The 23,553-nt window shown below is 34.5% G+C and overlaps 1 protein-coding gene across 2 annotated transcripts in view; it reads left to right on the top strand.

Moving 5' to 3' along the window:
• Positions 1–23,553, top strand: part of SGCG (sarcoglycan gamma) — a 105,912-nt gene that overhangs the window by 29,759 nt on the left and 52,600 nt on the right. The window contains exons 2-3 of one of the 2 annotated variants that reach the window (XM_058018733.1): positions 750–841; positions 22,036–22,230. In XM_058018733.1, coding sequence (XP_057874716.1) covers positions 22,036–22,230 — 195 coding nt within the window. In that variant the 5' untranslated portion in view covers positions 750–841. Of the gene's footprint in view, positions 1–749; positions 842–22,032; positions 22,231–23,553 lie in introns of both variants that reach the window. The other variant, XM_058018732.1, reaches the window with a different exon arrangement.

The following is a 23,553-nucleotide window of genomic DNA, read 5'->3' as shown; positions in this document are numbered from 1 at the left end:
ACCACTGTGTTGTTTTGTACTTTGAGAAATAAGCAGATGTTCTTGAAATCTTACAGGCATACATCAAACATTTGTTAAAAAAAAAAATACAAAAGAGGGGGAAAAAACGTAGAATCAGTTAAAGTAGAATCAGTTAAAGAATATTGAGACCATCATTTCTGTTTGGTTGTTTTCCTGAGATGAGTTTGCAAGTGCTTCTGGTTAGTCAGGTGCTGGTATGGGTGGACTCTGACAATGTGGAAGATAAATATGTTAGTTACCTTTCCAGGACTAAGTCATCAGCCATTGACTTTCAAAATCCAATTGAAAAGGAAGTTTTCAGTTTTGGGGTGAGGAATGGGATATCAGTATTGTTAAGCTGTGCAGAAAATTAGGGGGGAGGAGGAGAAATGTTTCCATTTGTACAGATGCAATGTGACCCCAGAACTGAATTTGTTGTTCATTATACTAATGGATTCCAATCTTATAATTGCAACAAAAATAGTTTTTATTATTTTGCACATAGATTTTTGAATAATGTTTATTTTGAATTTACTCTGCTGTCACGAACATTTGTAGTCCAAACAGCTCTTGGGTGTGCAGTGTTTCATTTGTTTGTGTCACATTGTAAGCTGAGTGAATTTTGGCCTATCACTTGTAACGTGTTGTCAGTTGAACTAGTGAGGAGGGCAGCTCATGAATATATCTTATTTTTTCTCTATACTCAAGCAAAATTTTGCTTTCTCTTTCCCTTCTGTGCATTTAAATAGGAGGACAGCTGTCTTCAGATGGTACAGAACTCACTGACAGTTGCTCTTGCTTCAGTCCTACTTCATGAGAACTTCAGAAGTTACTAACTGAGGTATTTATTTGTTCTTTTCATTTTTTTCAAGTTTTAACTTTGCAGAAATTAGTTATGTGGAAGAGCGAGACAAGGGAGACATATAGACTAATGAAGAGAAATCGTATATGGAAAATAGCACAAAGTTCTGTCATAAAGAGAGCTACTGGGCAGTAGGATCTAATCTTTCAATAGCTAGGCTCTGTGTTAGTCAATCTTTTTTATATGTTTAGAAATCAAGTAATTAAAAATATGTCAAAAGAAAACATGCTATAAATGCAGTTAAAAGCATTGGGGTTTTGATGGTCATGTACTCACTTCTATCTGATCCTCTGATTTTCTCCAAGAATGGGCAAAAAATTTTGCAGAAAATTCCTAGACATGAATACCCAATTACCTAAATAATGAACCTTTCAAAACTCTCCCATCATTTATAGGTTTCTTCCTCTACTACTTAAAAGAAATTTCAATTAAAGAAAAGCTTTGGTATTAACACAACATACAAATGCTTTCCTCACACTTTCTTTCATACCTGTGATTAAATACAAAATCTGAGATTAAATACAAAATCTGTTTAAAAAATATTGATAAATATTTTTATTGGAAATATTTGTCATTTTTGGCAGATACCAATGAATTAATTTCTTTGCAGAGAAAAGAACACAATTTGTATATGTAAACAGAGTCTGATAAAGGATTTATGGCCACAGAACTCATGAAGGGAAAAAGTTTCTTGTAAGCCTGTGGTCAGCTGGATTTGTGTCAGTCCTAAATTTATGATCTGCAGCTGTTAAATGTGTGATAGGAGCTTTGTCTTTTAAAGCATGTTGACAGTGTGAGCACAAGACTGAGAAAAAGAAAACATAGTGCTTTGAGAAGTGAGACTGTCCAAACGTGGGTGAGGATTGCAATGCTTCTCATAGCACAAACCTTTTATTCTGTAAATCTTACATATGTAAATTTTAATGCTTTTTAAATTGTGGAAAGCTACCGGCACAGATTCTAACATATCTGAGATTGAACAAAAAGTCTGCTGGTCAGTGTTTGTGTAGGTAGTGTAATGTAAGCAGTGCCAGACTGGAATTCTTTTTCTGCATTTAAGAGCTCAAAGCTTTGATGATACTGGAAAAAAAAAAAAAGAAAAAAAAAGAAAAAAAGGACTTATAACTCCTACAATGTCTGAAATCTGAAAATATGTAATATAAGCAACTTTTTTTATATAGCTCCTAGTATTTAGGTGTGTGTATATGCATATATATGCATCTGTGTTTTAGATACCAAGATAGGCTTAACTTCTTGGAAAGATTGGTAATTGTTAGTATGGTTCTTGTATAAAATTTATATGTGCTATTATAGCTATATTACAATACCTGTATTTCCTTTTTTAAAGAGACTTTTTATATGCCAGACAGTATATATTATAGCTAGAATAATGTCAACCTTAAAATAAAAAGTTTTCAGAAAATGAACTCTTAAAATTCAGTTGGGATGTTACATACAGTTTCATAAAAGAAAGCAGAAGTCTTTTTTGTTTCTAATTTTGCTTTTAGTGCTGTTAGCAGCCGGCACTGATAATGGTTTTTACGTGCAGGTTCTATGGAGTGCTTGCATTCTCAGATTTTAATAAAGTTGGCATTACGTTACAGGTTGAAAGATTTCACTGCACATTATAGATTGGTTATGTCTTACCATAAGTTCATTTCTGGAGTCAGTACACAACTGTTTTAGCAGGAGAATTAACCGCTTATGTCACAGATTATAATTAGCTATGTCTGTGTGCCAGAGCAACAGGATGGAATGCAAAACGTAGCCAAACATGTGAACGAATTTTCTTCCAGTGATATTTGGCCAGACCTAAAATATCTTCCACTCCAGATCTGAAAGTAGTGGAAAAGTTAGACAATTCTCTCTTGGAAAGAGACCGGTTGTAGTTTTTTCACAAGTCCACATTGTTTCAAATCTCCAAGGTAAGTAACAATTTTTAAAAATTATTTTTATATCTGTATTAAAACATTAGAATGTTAAAAAGGAGGGGTTTTGTTAGTTCTTTACTTGTTACATGGTTATAGTGAGCTTCTCCCCTTTCTACGTTTCTGTGCAACATTTCAGACTGATTTTGTCCTTATTTAAGGATCATTTTGATGCTGATGTGATTTATTTTAGGACCTAAATTATGTGTTAATTTTTAGCTACAGTTATTATTTTTGATTCAGATAGTTTAGTTATACTTGTTTTTGCAATTGAAAGTTACATACTTTAAACCTGCACTTCTGTAATACTAAGAAGCTTAATTAGAAATTTTGAGTTTAGTAACTTCTAAATCTTTTACAGTATCATGTTACTGTACTTACATAAATATCTGATTTGCAGTAGTAAACCTCTGACGCTTGTAGCTGTAGATTTCTCTCAGTTTATTTATCACATACCAAAAGTTAAATTTAGTCAAGAATGGATCCATGGTTCTGCTGAGCACTTCTTCTTGGCTCAATTGTGTGATAAAAACCTCCCACCTGAGGAATTGTTACCAAAATTATTTCTAACTTCTGTGAAACATACTTAAATTAATATAGGACATATAATTATCCGTGTACAGAACTTCTTTTGCAAGTTTGTAATTTCTTTGAATTCAAATACATTTTGCTGTGCATAATTTCTCTTACTGAAAGAAAATTACCAACTAGTTATCAGTGGCTTGCTGACTCATTATCAAATGATTTATTGGATGATACTTGGTGTCTTGCCATTAACAGTTGCTTGCACTGCTTACTTAATCCCGAATCTGATTGAGCACAGAAGTTCCTAAAAGAGGATATTGCCCAAGTATAGGAATGTGATTTTAGTGCATCAACACCAGTCAGCTAGGCTTCTTTTACTGAGGTATGAGTGTTTTTACTGAATCTGTCTAAAATCTCGTCTTACTTGAGGAGGACGTGACTCATGTCCTAGAAGTGTCAATCTTATCTCCATTTTCTGTGGAGGGGGCCTATGTAAGTGTGGCTGATCTTGTCTGTGTTTGGGGAGATTAATTTTGGTCTGCATAGCCACTTCCAAGTGAGTAGTCCATTTAAGTGAAGTATAGGAACTATGTACCATGAAGTTCTGGAACTTTGCCGTGAGTTAAGATTTTGGAAGTTCTGTTTGTGATAGTCACAAATGATGCCACTTTGGCTGAGATGGATTTCTGTTTATCTTCTAATCAAATGTTCTGTTAGATACACCCCTCCCTTCTACTATGTAATGAAGAAGAACTGCTCCTAGAATACCACCAAAGGATAACAACAAGTGCATGGGGTTAAATTAAAAATAAAAGAGTCTAAATTAAGCCCAGCATAAGAGGGAACCACTTAAAATCTCTTTTCCAAACCTTCATGCTTTTGCTAACAGCATGCAGCCCTTTCCTGGTTGAAAACTCGGTGGTTTAAAGCATGTTATATTTTGAGTTTTATTCATAATCATAAGGCAGATAACGTTACGTGTACAAAGATCTTCTTGCTTGAATAGCCTCATGAGATTTTTTTCCTTCCTTTAGAAAGTAATGCCTTCTATATGAAATACAAATCCCAGGTCCTAACCTCTTACTGTTTTTAATTATTTTCATGACTTGGAATTAAGTAAGCTGGATTTCCTGTGGACTTATTTCTCAGAGTTGATTGTCTTACATGTTTAACAAGCAGTGACTGAAGGTTTTTTGTAACAGAGACATTTACAAGGTCTTTTTCTCACATCAGTTTTCTGATATTTTATAAGGTCTTCATGCCCATACCTCAGTAAAGACATAAATGGGGGTTCTTATTTTCTCTGTATCTCATTTTCAGACAGTTTGCAGGAATATAGTTTTTGAGGCATCTGCGTGTCTGTTGAAATTCATTGAAATTGGCCAAGAAACTCAAAAGCTATTGAAGGAGGTAGGGAAAATGAATGGGAGACAGATGGTTTAGACATTGACGTAGGGTTTGGTTGCTTTTTTATTTATTAAACCAGGCTAAAAGAATCATGGCAGTTTGGATAACAGGTTAATTCAATATCCTGGTCAAATTTGCAGCTTGGGTAATAATATTCTCACTATTTAATTCATCTTAGCTTTGGCTACCTGGGCCAGTCTTCTCATTAAACCTTTCTGTGTATCTGCCAAAAGCTGTTAAACAGTTGCTGCATTTCATGCCATGGTTGGTTATGTTTCTGTGGTGGATGAAGTCTGTATAAGACTGTGAAGAGAAATATAAACTAAAAATACATAAATATTTTTTTAATGGAGTGTGGTATGTACTGAAGTGTTAGATAATCCTGGTGGCAGCCATAAAACACATGCTTTTCAATAAGGTGTATGTTCTTTTGTGGGTGTGTATATCCTGAAGGTTGCCTGTAAGAATCAGGTATATAGTATATCTGTATTTTCAATAAAAGGATGTAGGGATGGAAACATCTTGTAGTAATGACTGTTAAAACTCTTCAGTTCCTTCCCGTTTATTTGCTGTGCTGTCAGTGCTCTGAGGAACAGAAATTTTGGTACCTTAGCTCCACATTACCTTTTCCCAGTATTCCAAGTGCCAGATACTAAATTTTATACAGACCTTTTGCATCCTTGCCTTATTAGTTGTGGATACTAGTTGTGGCTTTCAGAAAAGGCTGACTGTGTAGAGTACAACAGCCTATTTCATGTTAAAGTTTCACATAGGTCCTACCTTGAATTTCCAAGCTGTTAGACCTTTCTGAGAGAAGCATGCCGGCTCCTGATGGAAGTAGACGTGTCTGCAAAGTTCCTCTGCACCCAATTTCCTCAGTTTTGAGGAAAAGGATTTTAAGTGAGAGGCAGTAATAATTAAATAAAAACCATGTTCTGGTGACTCCAGACTGCTGAAAACAGAATAAAATGGAAGAGTTTCTTAAAAAATAAATGCTCTGAAGTGAAGCTTAGTCAGCAGAGCAAAGCTGTGGTAATGAACCCTAACCACAGATCAGGCTATATTAGCAATGCTGTAGATATCAAGCTCCTTCCAAAGGCCTCTTCCAGTCCAGCTTTGAACTGGAATAGATACTCTCCAGAGGTCCATTGCAGCCCAGTTTTTTCTAGGATTCTCAGAATTTGTTCTGATTTTCATGACTATTCACTTTATTGTTATTATTAATTACCTACTGGTTTTGTTTAGTCACCTGGCTGTATTGCTAGGTGGTCCAATTGACAGTGCTTCAGAGTTCATGGAAGAGGGCATTTAATTTTAATTTAAACAATTTAATAAATATGTGAGATTGGTAGCTAGCAGTATTCTCAGGCCACATAAAGTTGCTGTATGTCAATGAGAATTAACTGTAGTATTTGACTTGTACTTTGAAATACAAGGAAGGAAATAGATGGATTCAGAACTTAAAGCCAAAAAAATAACAGTGAGTATTACTTTAATATAAGCACTCCCTATGAGATGAAAAGCCATGGGAGGATATTTGTACACCTGGAAGAAAAGGTTGCTGTTATTGATTTCCTGAGTGAAAGTTTTCACTGTAGGGATAATAAAATGATAGGACAGATTTCAGTATGTGCAGGAAGAAGAGGTTGATTTGAATTTGGCCTGAGTGCTAAACAAGGAAGTGAACATGGTGAACAATCCCAAAAGCCAGTACAGTTGAGGCTGAGAAGGCAGTGTCAGGTTTGTTCCCTCCACTTTCACCTGACAGTGTCCTAATATGCATTGTGCATTTGCAGTATACTCCAAGATTTCCAGCTTATATTCTCGTGCTACAAAAAGTCATATTTGAGGGCTGAAGTGGTCCAAGTTTACCCAGAGGATACTCAGAGCAAAGTTTATGTAGTATGGATGGGTGTGGCATAGAATTTTATGGAGTGGAGCCAAACCCTTTGTCAGGTGAGCAGCATGACCAAGAAAAGACCTGATAGTCCTGTGATGCCCCTGCTACTTTTCAGGCAATTTTTCTAGTCTCAAATGGTCATACAGACCTGATGTAGCTTGTACACCAAAAAACTTGCCTTATTTTAAGCCCTTCTGTTTAGTATAAGAAAAGATTTTTTTTTTCTAGCCCCAAAACTTTTCTTCCCTGTAACATTCTACTTCTAGTTTTGTTTTGTTATGGTAGGTATTTCCCACTTAATAAGAATACTGATGACGTCTGCTGAAAACTGTTATCTTGCTTAAACACGGAACTGCATTACAAAATAGTTTATTTCATTTTGAATGATTCCATGAGTCATTTGATAATTGTGTTCAATGCATGTGTGAAGGTACTGCTTCCAAAAACAGAAATGCAGTTCTTATATTGACAAAGTTGTGTAAGACTGTTAATGTATTGTCATGACAGAGAAAAAAGCATTTCTAAGCTATATTTGATAAAAACTGTATTTATTTAAGTACCCTCCATTCTTTCTGAATTGAATATTTTGTTGAAATTCTGTTAGTAACAACTTTCACAATCTGTGAGAGTACTTTTTAAATATATATTCTAATTTTATTGATTTTGCTTTTAATTAAACTTCCGTTGAACTGATAGTGTTGTGATTCACACTTGGTGATTTATTTTAACTGATTTTAGTCACATTTCTGGAAGAAAAAGCTGTATCTCTTTAGTCATATTGAAAACATCTAAAATACTATTTAAATTGAGAACATTAATATGACTGTCTTCCTGTATCAGAAATCCTAAAGCACCTAATAACAAATGGCTTTAACTCAAGAAAAATTCAAAGCTAGCATTCAAAAAATTATGTAGAAATAAGCTTTGATTTAGGATTGTTTGGTAAGCAAAGCGAATAAATGGCTAGAATGCAAAATTAGGTAAAGGCAGCGGAAAGCAAAATTAATCTATATTCTTTTACATTGCCAAAAGATTCCATATTTTGGTACCTTTTTCTTCTTTTCTTTTTTTTTTTACTTTCTTCAGCATCCCTAGGTACTTCCTTGTTCTCCCCATATTTTACAGTCTCCACTTACGCATCTCATGTTCGTTTCCTGACTGTACTCACTTCTTAACCTTTTTCTCTTATCTTCAAGTATCTACTCACAGTGTTTATTTTACTGTAATTAAAATGTGGAGACTTTTTTACATATCTGATCACATATTTTGTTAATTCACAGCTAAAAAGAAATAAAAACATTTTTAAGACAATTTTCCCCTACCAAAAGAGATCTCCACCTTGTGGTAGAATATTTTAAATTTCAACTGAAATTATCCAGCATTTTCTTTAAATTGAAGTAATAGATTCTAAAGCTTTGAGGGCACTCTGCTTATGTACACCAGGGCCTGACAAAAAACTCTCAGTTGTCCTTATGTTGAACTAAAGCTTTTCTGAAAACTGATTACCTTCCAGAAATGTACATGACATTGTTCTCCAGCTGCCAAGTAGGAAATCAAGATCTATCCTAGGCAGAGTTTAGATACCCAGTTGGTAGAGAACAGTCCAAATCACTGCAAACCTGGACTAGGTGAACCTGAGGCACTAAGATAAAGCATAGTTTATCTTTATCTTGCCATGAGAATCTTGCATATTTTTCCAGAATTTAAGTTTAGGGAAGCCTGATCTGCAGCTCTTGGTTCTCTGATAATATCTCAGGCTGCAAAAACTGATGGATGTCCAAATCTGAGGAACAAACAATGTCTAACTGAAGTTTAAAAAGACAAGGCATACTTGTGCTCTGTGGATGTCTTTTCCTATGTATGCCTAAAGAGTAACTTTAGAAACTTCAGACATACTTTCTGGAGAAGGTAATGTGCTTGTTATTTGATCCAAATAGGAATTGTTTTTCAATTACTCAAATTAGAATCTTTAAAATGAAGAAATCTTCAAAATTAAGAAAAATAAATCCTACATTTCAGATTATACTACTTTATTTACATCAGTAAATATTCTCTCAACTAAAGGATTTTAGTAATGCCTGCTGATTTCTATTTTGGAGTAAATACTTTATATGGAAAATTCTGCTTTGAAATACAAGGAGTGTATATGTTATGTCAAATAAGAGATCTTTTAGTTTTATCTTGGAATTCCTACATGCTTAACAGGCAATTTGGGTTTTGCTGATGCTTCATTTGTTTTTACAGTTAACTGAAAGATCAGCTATGTCTTTCTTATAGGTTTTAATCCAAGAACTGGTATACTGATCAAAACCAGTATTTATATACTTCTCCATGTTCTTAATTTTCTGTTTCTTGCATTACATTGTTGCTTTGTCACGGTTGCTTAGAAAGAAACTTAGAGATGGTTGCTGCCTAAACAGTTGGAGTCAACATCACCAAAAAAGGATTCTGCAATACAAGTCTGATGATGTCCTTATGTGTCTAGTACACATTTAATGGGTTTTCCCCTGTGTAAGTAAAAAGAAGTAATAAAGTTGTTATAAGCAGGACTGCAAAGCAACGGGAACACATCATTTTGCAGTCATTGACATTTAAAATTCCTCAGAAAAGGGCAGAGGTTTAAAGTATGTAATGAGACACAGTATACATAGGAAAGCATTTTGCTTCCCTTGCTACTGAAAAATGAATTTTGAATCTTTAGTTTAGCTACATGTGACTTATCAAAAAAGGTACAGTTGTTATTTTCCAGATGCGGGGACAAATTATTCTATTGTATTTTTTAAATATGTATGTGATGAATCACTTGAACTTGGGAGGGAAGACTTGAGGATTAATTTTCATCTCTAGCCTCTACATCTAGTTTACATCTAGTTCTATTCCTCCTTTTGTCTATTTTTATTTCAATTTTCAAAAAAAAAAAAAAAAAAATCTTCACAGACTCTATTTACTACCTGAAATCATTTACCAAGATTTACCAAAGCTACATAAACTGCTTTTCTGCTTTTCGAGCTCCACAGCCAACACAGGAAAGCATCACAAAAGGGAGTTATTTTGTAATTGTGTTGAAGTCTACTAAATGAACTGGAAGTATACTTCTCAAGAGGTAACAGCATTCTACTACAGTAGTGCTTTCATAAAAGCAGCAGCAAGGCAAGGAAAAAGGAAAAAGTTATGTCAATATGTATGTCTTTATGTACTTAAATAGAGCTATTTGCTTTCACTCTCATCTCTTTCCAGCTCTGACAACATGAAATACTTTTCCTGCAAACAACATTGAGGATAGTGTTAAAGAGCTTTTGCTAAAAGCTCTCTAAAACAGGACTTGCTTTAGGAACATTATTTCTAGAAGATACATTTTGGCCTTGCTGCTGGTAATCATTGTGGTATGATAGGAAAGCTCTTCTGTCACACACATTGAAAATAAAAAAAAAATTTTAAACAGAAAAATGCGCAACTGCTTTTTTTAAAAGTATCTAAATTTAGTCTCTGTCTGGTAAATATGCATACAATATTATGACACCAGAAATTCTTTCATTATTTGCCTCCATCACGGGGATTACTTTAATTTTCTTCACATTTACTTGGAATTTCAGGTCTTTTGATGTGTTTTCAATGACCCCAACGAAGATTATTTTCCCATTACTTCCCAAGTTAGTTTTGCAATTCTGGTCACTGTGTCACACTTCTAAATGCAACAAAAAGCATGACAAATGACAACAATTTTTTTAAAAAAAATTATGCCTACAAGTGTTTTGAGATTTCTGGTGTTGTCTCCAGTGAAGGAAAAATTGAAGGCCACAAAACAATTCTTATTTGCATTTAATAGTGCTTAAGAAATGAAATTTTGCACACAGATTTTCCTGGTTTTTGCTGCAACTCAAACTGACTAGCTGCCAGATCCTGTCTGCAAAGTTTAACTTCAGTGTGTGTGAAAGTAAAACTTTGTAGTTCTGTCTTTTCTTATGAGACTGTACACTGATGATAAAGGAGGAATTAAATGTAATTTAGAGCATCCAAGTCTTATGGTAACAATACAGAGCAAACAAACATGATTTAGAGTAACAATTTAAATGGCAATACAAAGAGTATGGGATGTATCCATTTTGTCAGATACTCAAATAAACTTCTCTTAATGTCCATGACACCCAGAAGCATGAAAACCAATCTAAAGTAGCTGGAATTCTGTTTAATCACCTAGGTTAAGAGTAGTACTGTTGACCCGTTATAATACAAGTTTGAATTGATGACTTGAGTTCTTAGATGTTATTTCCAAATAAGTAATATGCCAAATAAATACTCCTATTTATCAAATGTTTCACCCTTGCAAGAAAAGAAATTTTATTTTTAAATGTAATCTGTTTGTAAAAGCTGTGTAAAGTGTTAGTCTACAAATGGTTGCTGTCTATTGATACTTCGTTCTGGTTGAATTTTCTTCTGTGTCTTTTTTGGTTTGTTGTTGTTGTTGTTGTTTTAATTAAACAGACAGAATTCAATTTACTGTTGGCTGTTGTTTACCTCAAAGATGCTGCCCACCCCACTCCCCCCGCTATCTTCTTTGACTGTGCAGTCAAATTTGAGGATGATAAAATAAAAGCATAGAGTTTTTCAAGGTAATTAAGTATTTTTTCAAGTTTACTGAAAGTGTCTTGTGAGATAATAGCCTCATTAGAGGAAAACTCTGCCGTGGTACATTCTGTTGGCATGTGGATAATATGTACAGGGTCAGAATACACAATTGAAGCTACCTAGTACTGATATGTGTTATGTTTGGCTCAGGAAATTTTTATAAAGCACATGGATAGAGCAAGGATAACAACATTACTGTGTTGATGTGGGTGCTTGACCAAACATACACATCTGTACAGAATTAGGCCTCATCACTACTTCTGGTTACAGTACAAAGTGTTAATTAAGCTTTCACTGTTTCTTTGCTGCTTTTAAAGGATTTTTTGACACAATTGAAAGCAATAGCAAACACACACAGGTCCTGTACCCTAGTCTCTTTTTATTCCCTCTGTACTTTGCTACTAACTTTAGTTTCATCTTTGTTGCTGATTTAAGTGATGAGCACAAACTGGGCTTTGAGTTTGCCCTTTCTCAGCACTCTCCCAGATGAAACAGTTACGTCCCAACACAAATCCTGAATTTGTTTCAGAATATTATTGCTGTGTTCATAAAAGATGTCCTATATGTTCAAGTACCACGTGTGACCTGCTTCATGATCAGAGATAGTGAAGACCAGTCCCTCATGTCTTGTGTCTTTTTGTAACATCTAAGAATTCCTGTGTTGGGATGCTCTGAGGTATCACAAGTCAACTTTGGTAGGTGTTAAATTAGTATTTAGACTGTGGAGACAGAAACTCTGCTCTGTGGTACTTCCTGAATGACTTTGTATGTACCTAGACAAACGTGAATCACTGTACTGATAGTGATTTTTTTTTTCCTCCATGGATTTTAGCAAAACAGCCAGAGAGGTAGACTTGAATACCTTCCTACACAGAAGATGTGCAGAGTTGGATAACTTTTAACAATGATTTACCATTGGTATTAAAATTATTAAATACAGTAAATAAAATTTTTGGTGATTGACTCTGGATCTGTCTAACCTCATACTTTACAAAGACTGTGTTTGTGCAGTCAGAAGTCTTCATTCAATTCCTTTGTGGGCCAGGGGTTTTTTTTAATTGACTTGTATTTGGTTTTGAATATCAATACTATGTATTTGAGTACTGGGTATACACTGAAGATTTGCATTTTGAGTGGCTGAATAAAGATACCAAAAGAAAATCCTAAAGGAGTTAACATCAATGTTCCCCATTGAGAAGGTCTGGGATATTTCTCTGTACACCTTTTTATTCTGGACTGGAAGATGGCTCTGAAGAAATGTCCCAGATGATAAAAAAATCATTAGGAGATATTTTGGGACAGATCAATACAATTTCTGTCATCAGGTCCGGATGTTATTCATATTCAGAAGGCAAAAAGTTTTACCTGTCTGGTAAAAGAAGCAAGATAGCACCAGACATGGCTTCATCTTAATTTTCAGCCCCAATAACTTCCGATATATTTAGGTATTGCTAACTGCATGGTTTTAGCCTTACTACTACAATATATCCCCACTGTCCATTTTTCCAAGAGCTTGAGTACAGAGTAGCATTGTGATGAGAAACACACGTAAATCTTCAAATATTATGCAGTTCCTATTAATTTTTATATTCATACAGGAAGAATTTTGTCATTGTCAGAGAATACTCCCAGGCAGATTATCCCTATCTTCGTCGTTTGAATAAACAAAAGAGCAACAATATCAGTTTAAGCCAAAATGTAACCTTTGTTGTGTTTAGAAATGATTATAAAGGGATTGTAAAGGAAGAGTCTCTTATGAATAAGTAAATGTAGAGTAAGCAAAGAGAAACTATCAGATGTTTGCAATCAGTTGGAGAAGAATGTTTTAAGGTGTAGCCATTGAATAGAATCATTTCCAATAAGCTAAGAATTTCCAAAGGTATTGTGGACATCTCCATAGCCCATTGTAATGCAATGTGAGAAAGAGTTTTTCTTAAAGAACAAAGGCAATGTCTTAAAAACCACATATTTTCTGTAGCTGTCTCTCAAGTGCTGTGATTTCCTGGACTTTCTGATGATATTGTAAATCTAAGTGAAAGAGTTTTTCTCTGGAGGACAATAGAGAGTTTAATATACAATTGAGAATACAATTGCATTCTCAATTGTATATTAAACAGAGCAGCCTTGGAAATGAACAGCAAATTCACATGTTATTTTCTGTCCAGCACTTTCTAGCAGGTCTGAATGTATTGCTTTTGCAGGGACAAGACCTTGTGGTACAAAAATATGGTATGAAGAGTAAAAATATGGATTTCACTAAGTGTCTTTATTTGCCAGTCTTCAAATTTCTAATACAAAACAGAAATATATTTCTTACAAGCACAATAGGGTTTATCTTTGCTAGAAATTTCAAATAATTTACCATTTGTAGTTGTTGATGAAAAGGCTATAGCAGGGAATTAAGAAAAATTAATCTGTAACTATCAGTGCACAATCTGTTTTTTTTTTTTTCAGTTATAATGACATCTTTTGTGCCCTACATGCAAATCTAAGTTAAAACATACATTTTTTTTATATGGCCGTGTAGAACAACTTCGTGATGTAAAACAGTTCTCTTCCTCTGTACAAGCTGATAAAATATTTTATATTTCAAATGAGGAATTATCCCCTTTTATAAAAGCAATAAGATTTCTCTAAGAAGATGATTTGAAATTGTGTAACACATGGCATTCTTGTTATCCACAGAGGGATTTTATAATCATAGTAATTTCCTTAAATATGATTGACTTCCTTGGGTAGGCAGATATACAGCAAGATGTTGCTAAGTCTTGGTCTGAGTGAATATGTGGTTTTAATTGTGATGTTTTAACTTCTTATGTCAACTGATTTTTGTCTTGCCTGACTTCATTTTTTTAATAATAGTAAAGTATTGGAAATCTGGGATAGATCACGTAAGATAACTTATATACTGTAGTCTGTAGCCATCATGTCCTTGTTTGGTATTAGATTTTGTGTATTTGAAATTTTAAAAAATTCTGTAATTTGATGTTTTATTCAAAATTTTGGTCACCAAGTTACTTGCTAATCACCTTCAGAATTCAATGCCAGACTTTTACAGTAATTAGCTATAACGAGGACTGAATGGAAAAGCTTTATCTGCATACAGTGTAATGTGCACATCGCTTCTGAATAAGGAAATAATTTAGCTGTCACTGAATGAAAGAACTAAAATGTTAGTGAAGAAAAACTACCTGTGGTAGATTATAGCAAAAGTTCTGTAAATTTGACAGCCACCTTCTCTTCATTTCTCTCCTTGAAGTGTCAGATTATGCGTGGATTGCTTTGTAAACCTTTATTACTTGCAAGGAATGACAACTCTAAGGGAAACCTTCCACTTTCACCTGAAGAAAAGCCCTTTGACACCTGGAAGGATCAAATGATCAGAATAAGAGAGGATGCAGTTTTAAGTAATTTTATAATTCTTTGAAACTATCATTTTATAAATTAGGAAAATTCATTAAATCCCCAAGATGTCCCTATGTGTTTATTTTGTCCTTCTTGGTGAGAAAGCCCTTTATAAGGAGATTAAATGCTCATGGTTCTTATTTTTCATAAAGACAGGATTTTTATTAAACCATAAGGAGACAAAGAAGACTGATTCTCCTAGCCTTTCCATAAGACGGTTCTCAGCATTCCTTGCACATTAATATTTTCCTTTCTTCTACCTGAGCTGGTGCTACAGAGCTCATGGTACTTGTTTAAAGACTGGCCCATACAAACACAGGCAGGTAAAGTTCATACCTAGCCTAGTTAGAAACACTTTCTTAAATGCACAATTAAAGAAAAAGAGGGATCTAGGGGAATTAATCAACTCTGGCTGTGCTTCAGAAAGAGAAACCTCACAGCCAGAAGGCTACAATGATTTCTGTTCTGATATTCATGGCAGTACATTATGTATCTGATGTACTTGCAGTCCTTCAAGGAAAAAATAAATTGTGTTGAAGAGCAGCTGCTACAGGGGAAAAGTGTATTGGACTGTAGAGGGCAAAATTTATTTCACAGTTAGGTTAATTAAAGCAAATTGTTCACTATCACTTTTTTATCCACTACTCAAGGCCCGTGAGATATCGTCTTCTCAAAGGGGTTGGACAATAAAAACTGTACTAGTAAGAACAGATTAGTTACCTGTTGCAAGTTTGATGTTTTAAAATGTCTTTGTGGTAATAAACTCTGTTGAAAAACACAGAATGACATTCAAAGGACAAAACAGGGTTTTACACACTGAAACTATGAAAGTTCATTTCACAAAGAATAGTAAGTAAGGAAACAAATGATCTTAACACCATTAATGGTTTTCAGTCTTTAATTGTTAAGTGAAAACAATGGCTGTACAGACGGCTCTTTTCTCTCTTCTTCTGTGTGGGCTTTTAATTCTGGTGGGAGTAACATGATTTTATCTTTTTTCTTATTTGAATAATTTTTTTTTAATTTTTAAAGGAGGAAAATAAATATAATTGCAAGATAGAAAACAAGGTTTTGAAAAAATTACTGTAAATGAGATTCAACAGTACACATATTCGACAAAATATTTTATATAGCACATTAATAATATGTTCTAATGGCAATATGCATATATTTATATAATATTAATGATTATGTCATTAATATTTATATAATCTTGTGCTGTCAGGGACTGCCTTTCAGCTCTACTTAAAAATGTGCAAAGCTGTTAATTATGACCATGTCATGGTTATTATGCCGATGTGCATTGCAGGGTATGAAACAGTTAACTAGGCCATAGAAATTTCATCATTGGTTTCCACAAATCACACTGCAGGGATCCAGCTCTTTTCAGCTGATGACACTAGTTTACAATTCAAATTGAAATATGCTAGATAACACAAAAATTTCAACAAAGCAAGATTGGGCAAGATTAAATACAATGTGATGGAAGGGCTGAAAGTAATTATAAAATTTTCACCTAATCATGAGAGTTTGATTTTTCCCTGTATTTCTGTTTTTTTTTTTTTTGAAAGCTTTTCTGTATAGATTCCAAAGGTTTCTTATTTTTTTCTCTGAACGACAGGATTGCCTAAACAGTCTTTCATCTTTCAGGAAGATACTCCAACAGCATCTCTTTGCTATTGGTTAATCTTTGGTCTGCTTCTGTGTTCACAAGGACAAAATGTGCATGCCTGAATGCACTAAAGTGTGAAACCTTGGTGTACTTCTGATGTTCATACTATAATAATACCCACCTAGCCCAAAACAACACACGCAAAAAATGAGCGTAATATTCCATGAAGATACCATATGCTGATTGTAAAAGTAGTTTTCACTTGCCTTTGCTGACAGGTTGTTTAATTTCAGTTTTCAGTTTGTATACAATGGCACAAGAATTTAAAGATATTGAAATGGTCTTTTCACTGTACTGTTTTTGTTCAGCACTATCATCTTTTTCATGCCCACACCCATTGTGAATTTTCTTGCATGTGAATGAATATACTTTATGTAAAGTGGTGTCATGGTTTAGGGATGATGGGTGTCCTCCAATTCAGTATTCCTATTAAAACCATGCCGCCATTTGCTCCCCCTTCCCTCCAACTGGAAGCACAAAAGGCAAGGATCATGGGATGAGATAAGAACTGTTTGCTGGAAACAGCAATAAGATAAGAAAAGGAACAGTAAAAGCAACAACATTAACAAGAGAAGATATAGCACAAAGAAATTACTTGCATGAAAAGCCTGCAACAATAAAAAAATACCAATCAGTTCTTCCCAAACGTGTTTTTCCACTGAAAGGAATGCACTTTTCCTCAGAAGCCGGTCCCTTCTCCCCCACCCCTGGCAATGACCTGCTGGGGTATAGAAAAACATCAGGGTCCTGGACACACCACTTCAATAATATCTCCTTCCAGCTGCTGCAAAAAATTAACCTTGTGCTGGCCAAAACCAGAACAAGAGGAAAGAGTAGATGTACTGATGACTGTTTGTGAAGAAGAACGTGCATAGTACAAGCACCAGTGGTGCAAATTTCATGATGAAACCTCGCCAGTTCTTCTGAACTCCAGTTTGAAAAGAGTTTATTGAATGTTAAGCTTTTTGATGAAAATAGAAATGCTAATTATTACATAACAGTTAATGGAATGACCACTGGTTATGAGTATTTACCAGCTAAGTAGTTCTGAATTTAAATTATTTTCTAATTGCATGTTCTTATCAGTTGCTTTATGACAACATGACAAAGTACTCGAGTAACACAGTCCAGAGCTATGTGTAAAGGGGAGTTTTATTTAAATGAAAATAACAGCCATTTTTGAACAAAAACAATGAAAATATGTTTTTACAGTTGAAATATACTGAGATTACTTATTTTAATTGAATTTTTTCAATACTGTCTTCAGTATTTCCTACAGATAGGTCATTTCTGAAAATAGTAAAAATATCATGCTTTCATTCAGGCTTGCTTTCCTAAGCAGGCTAAAGGATAAGTTTTCAAATTACTTTTTAAAAACATAGGTGTCTTAAGTGAATATTTCAGAGCTGTCAGAATAGGTTTTGAACTTGGTGCCCAAACTAACCTCAGTCCAACAGTAACATTTGTGATAGACAGTTTTTCAATGTCTTTCATAAATAATATTAATATAAAAATCTCCTGAACTTCAGAATCACTCAAATGACTGAGAACAGTTTCTAAGTTTTATATCAAAGAAGGTGCATTATAGCCAGGGAAATGTTCTGTCATTATTATATATTTTTAGGGGACACTTAAAAGTGTGAAGAGCATACAGGTCTTTCATGGGCATCTTATATGTATTATTGCAGGCATGAATTTCATGCCTTACATGCAACACATACGATGTCTGAACACATGGGAAATCTCATGAGGTCAAAAATCTGCAGTGTTACTGGTTGTTTACAAGTTTGACCTATCATTAAAAATCTGTGAAAAATCTTTTGGCAGCTAATTAGCATTCAGTATCTGGTTTAAATCAGTGAATAGCCAAGAAGTAATTGGATTTAAATGGATCCCTGTAAAATAGATGTTGACAATTAGAAAATACTTCTAAATAACAAACTATCATGATAGAACTCAGTCCCATGAATTATGGCCAAATCTACAAAAATCCATAGGGAATGTGCTGATTGTATTGGTCATTGAATAGAAACATCAAGAAATTCCACTTCCAATTAAGTAGTTTATTTGTAGTAGCTTTTTTATTGTGGTACTGCTGACCTGATGCAAATAAGACATTTTCATGGCCCATTTGAAAGATGTAAGAATTTTCATTTTATCTGCACTATGGCTTGCCAGTATTTCTTACTCTTAGTCAGTGTGTGCTACTTCCTTGTAAAATAGTTAACAGAGAAAAGATAATATTTACCAAAGTCATTGTGCATTCTGCAGGTTTCTTGCTTCTCCCTGCACAACTAACTTGTGTACATCCAGGTGTCTAAGTCACCACTTCCTTCTTGCTGCCTGTTTAGAATGCTCCTACACAACCAGTTTCATGGTTATTCCACTTACAAATCAAATTTCTCATCATAGAACTAAATACCTGTTGTTCTTGTTCTATGAATCTATCTTGGATCTTGGCTGACTTCACAACACAACTATCAGGTCTGCCTATCTAAGGCTTTCCTTTCAGCCCACTTTTCTAAAACATCCCAGACTTACAAAAAGATTTCTTTCTGACTTCTCCAGACAGGTCGGAGATTATTTTCCTATGTGCATTTAGCTTGTGAACATACAAGTCAGTAATATGGAAAGTTGATTCTCCCAAAAGAAACAGTCCAACAGGATCAGTTCTGAAAGAATTTCCACTGTAATTATGTAATAGTAGGACACTGAATCTCTTAAAAATCATGAAAAATTATGTAAGGGAGAAAATCCTTCTCAAAGCATTCAGTTGTCTAGGCAAGCACTGCCTATTTACTATGACCAAAGCAATTTTTGGCAGTATTAATAATGCTCAGAAACAACAGAACTGTTTTCTGTCAGGAAAAACTAATCCATGCAGGGAACAATGCTGTGCTGGGAGATGTCCCCTGTGGAATTTCTGAAGGGCTGAAAACAATCACAAAACTCATAGGATTTTGCTGAAATACATAATGGATTTTGACCTCACCTCATTAAACAGCAGTACATAATACATTATGTATAAAACACTAAACTCACTAAGTAAACATTTTACAAAAGAGTAAAAATGGAACAGAGAAGAACAGGAATCAGAAAAATCATATCTTGTTGTGAAATTACATGCTTTGGAAATCATTCTGGTAGAAATGTCTACAACATATAGGCATACACATATGAGAAAGTCATCACAGGCTCTCTTTCTTTCTCTTTTGATGGAGAGAAGTTAAGCAGTCCATTCAATATCTAAAATTCACATCTAACATGAGTCAGATAACTAATTCCCAGCAGGGAGACCTATCTCCATTGACCATAAAGGGAGTCCAGGTTGACTGGCTCAGATATTCAGGGCTAAATTGTTCATATCTAACGTTGTGAGATGAATTCCAAGCTCAGAGACCACTATAATGACGCTGCATAAGACCGTGAAAACGTTACAGTTAATTAACTCTTCTGCAAATCGTCTCTACTGCAAAATTTACCTTGCAGGCATAGGAACAGCAGCACAAGGAACAGGCAAAGCAGTCTGCCTAGTGAAGGGGGCGTAGAAGAGATGCAAACAAATTCACGTGTGAGTGCTCATCACACAGAAACCAGCAGCACCCCAACCACTCACCCGTGCCCAGCAGGACCAGGAGGGATCCCTTCTTCCCTTTCCTTCTTCCCCACCACCCCCTGCACATGGCAGGAAGCTGTGCAGGATAACCTCAGAGTCCTAGCCATGCCTATCCTGCCTACTGCAAATGTTAACCATGTCCCAGCCAGAACAAGGACATAGGTGTACTCCTCATGAGCAAGAACTGCACAGCTTATTTCTCAAAGCTTGTCTCTGGTTGTTACCAGATAAGAGTTACTGCATCCTGTTCTGTAAGGTATGTGTTGAGAAGAAATTTGTGTGGAAGTAAGGGTGAAGGTTTGTCTAATCATCTTATGAAACCCGTTGTATGTATAAATGTCCCAATATTTTATGGCAGCACATGGTAACAGAGATTTCAGATAAGGGGCAACCTCTGTATGATTTACTATACAATAATTAGGTAGAAAACAGAAAAGACATAGTATTAACTTACATTTAAACAGCATTCTATAATGAGTACTATGTGCTTGAGTAATATACAGAACTAAAATACACAATCTGATATTTTTAAACATAGTTCATCTGTTAAATATTAAGAAACATCTTGTAAATCTTGTAAATGTTTTGCACTAAGATTAAGCCAATTTATTTCAGAACCTATAATTCCTCAGTAATAAATTGCTATACTGTTTTCAGCAATGAAAATATTTATATACACAGTGTATGAGCAACTGACACTGATAGCAGAAAAAAAAATATTTTACCATAATGTCTGTAAGCAAAATTACATTATGAACTGCCAGTTATTTGGTCTCATTTTCGAATATAAATAAACAAGAAATTAATTTCTTTTGGTGGAAGTGCAGAAATAAGATGACTGCTGCATATATGCTAGGGGCTAATGCATAGGCTTCTGTTCAATTGTAAACTTATATGGCATTCTCTGTCTTGCTAGGAAGCTAAAGGAACAAAAGATGACATCTTTCTAAAGATAAGGGTTAGAACTGAGAGCCACAAGCACGTTACAGACACAGGGTGGCTCTGAAGGAAACTTCAACAGAGGCAGGGGTGTCTTTTGATCATGTTTTGAAAGCTGTGTGAGCAGAGCATGGTGATCTCATTGATAGGAGGAAATTCAAAATTGAGAGTAGACCTTGTGTGAAACCTTTCTGAAGGCACTCTCATTTGTGAGCATTATGTTATAGGAAAGTGGAGCAGTTTTTGGATGTAAGATGCCTGTGGACATACCTGGCTCATGGGAAGGGCTTGACTTTGCAATACCTATTTTGTTTCTGACATCCATGATAGGGTTAGAGTTTTTTTGCTTTTTTTGCTCAGTGTAAATGAGACACATATCGCCTACTGTTGTTCTTGATAAGCAGCTTCAGCTGCTGAGTTTTCATTCTTTTGGCCAAAATTGTAAGCTTTAATGAATGGTTCAAATTGTTGCTGGTCTCTGTGCTGTAAATGTGGAAGTTAGTGAATATTCTCATCTTTTAAGGAAATGCAACCTTGTAAGATTCCTTTAAATTCAAACAATGCTTCTTTAAGAACTATAGTATAAAGTGAAACAATGCTTCTTTAAGAACTATAGTATAAAGTCAAGTTGTTTAAACCCTGTAGGCAGTGTTTTTGATGTTGATATATCTTTAAATATGAGTATCTGATTAATTGAGAAATCATTATTTCCTGTACATCATAAAGAATAATTTAATTTCTTTACATACATACTCTGAAGCCTAATGTGTATTGGCATTCCAACTGATACATACTTGTGAGCTGTAGATTATGATATGATACCATGAAATATTTTATGATGGGAGAATTAGAATATTATGACAAATGGGAGAAAAGTTTTGCCATTCTTTATAGGATGAAATAAATTTAAGACTCCTGAAAATAGCAGTTAATGCAGTTCATATATTAAAACATCACGTTGAGTGTATCAAAAACTAAGATGTAAGTTGAAAAGAGCAGAATAAAAATGCTTTCCAGGTAAAACTTCATAAAGTTTCTAGTTCCTAGCTATTACAATTATATCTTTATATTTTCCTTGGAGTTTTATATAAATATTGTCACTTAAATTAAGCAACTAAGCAGTTCCCTTTCTTTTTTTTTTTCTTTACATAGCAGATGGTACGTGAACAGTACATGACAACGACACCAGGCACAAGCCTAGAGAGGCCGAAGAATGAATATGTCTACAAAATTGGAATTTATGGCTGGAGAAAGCGTTGTCTCTACCTGTTTGTTCTCCTCCTGCTTATCATCCTAGTTGTGAATTTTTCTTTGACAATTTGGATTCTTAAAGTGATGTGGTTTTCCCCAGTAAGTGTCCTCTTTAATTTTCCATTCCTGACTTCTCTTCCCTGCCTCACCCTTCACTTACTTTGTATGTAAACCAGCTTCTCTGTAGGTAATGGATAGTTCTTTTTTCTTTCTTCTCAATTGTGATTTGTACTATGGCTGAAAGTATGTTAGAAAAATCTATCTATATACTTCCCCATATATAATTTCTGTATTAGTAATAATTTTTGAAATACTGAGGTTGTTGATGCTTTAGATTGCAGTGAATTCTAACCATTCTATGAGAATTTATTTTGCTTTTGTCTCATAATCTCTGTTTAGTTGATAGTTTATAAATGTGTTTGCTGTAATTTTATCTCATACAGAATTCCTTAGTTAAAATATTGCTGACAGCGGCTGTGGTTTTTTAGCTTATTTCTCCTATTTATCAGCATCTAAAATTTAACAATTTATTTGCCCAATTAATTACAGCTTGGAGGCAATTATCAGTACTTCATGCTTGAGGCCCAGCAGCTACATAATTCAGAAATAAATTTAATAACTTTCCACTGTCATATATATATTTTAATATTTATAATGGAATTTTGCATGTAGTAGATTAAAGGGTATGTTTCAGAAGTCTGCAAGATACAACTTTAGTCAGGATGTAATAAAATGCATCAGTGAATATTGAAGCTAAGCTAATTTGCTCCTAACATGAAGTTGTGATACACAGATGATTTGAATAGACTTGTTACAAGAAAAACCATAATAATAAATTTCTGCAGCTCTGCCCTGGCTACTGAAGAAAGTTTCTGTTATCTATTGTTACTGCACCTCTGTCACTAAGGGAAGACCGCTTTATCTTAACATAAATATTTCTATGCTCACTAAAAAGAAAGTATTTTAGTTTTCAGTACTACTTACTAATACGGTTTTTAGTACTTGAATTCCTGTGAAGGGTCTTCCCCTACATGAATTCTTTACAGCACTGTTACTGCCATACAGATTAGAGTGCAAAACATCTTAGATCACCGATAATTTTTCTCTTACGCAGCTCACATGGAAGATATGCTTTTAGTGCCTGCCTGTCATAAATCACAGAGAACATGAAAAACTTTTGTTTTCTGTGTGGCTCAGGGTTCTATTTTTACAGAGTTTTAAAAAATATTTTTTGTTGATTTGGTTTCTACATATTAGCTTGGGTATTTCTTCTCTGATACCAGTGAGGATTTAAAAAAAATAGAAAGTCTACTTATAGGAATGCGCATCTCCCTGTAGTTCCTGTGTGGAAGATACCAAATGCCTTGATCTGCTGAGGGACAGTGTCCTTATGCTTTTGCAACAAGAGCAGTGGAGTAACAG

This window comes from Melospiza georgiana, chromosome 2 (assembly GCF_028018845.1).
Source record: "Melospiza georgiana isolate bMelGeo1 chromosome 2, bMelGeo1.pri, whole genome shotgun sequence".
In the NCBI taxonomy this organism is placed as follows: Eukaryota; Metazoa; Chordata; class Aves; order Passeriformes; family Passerellidae; genus Melospiza; species Melospiza georgiana.
Note: the sequence above shows the minus strand (reverse complement) of the source record. Positions and strands in the feature narration are given on the sequence as shown.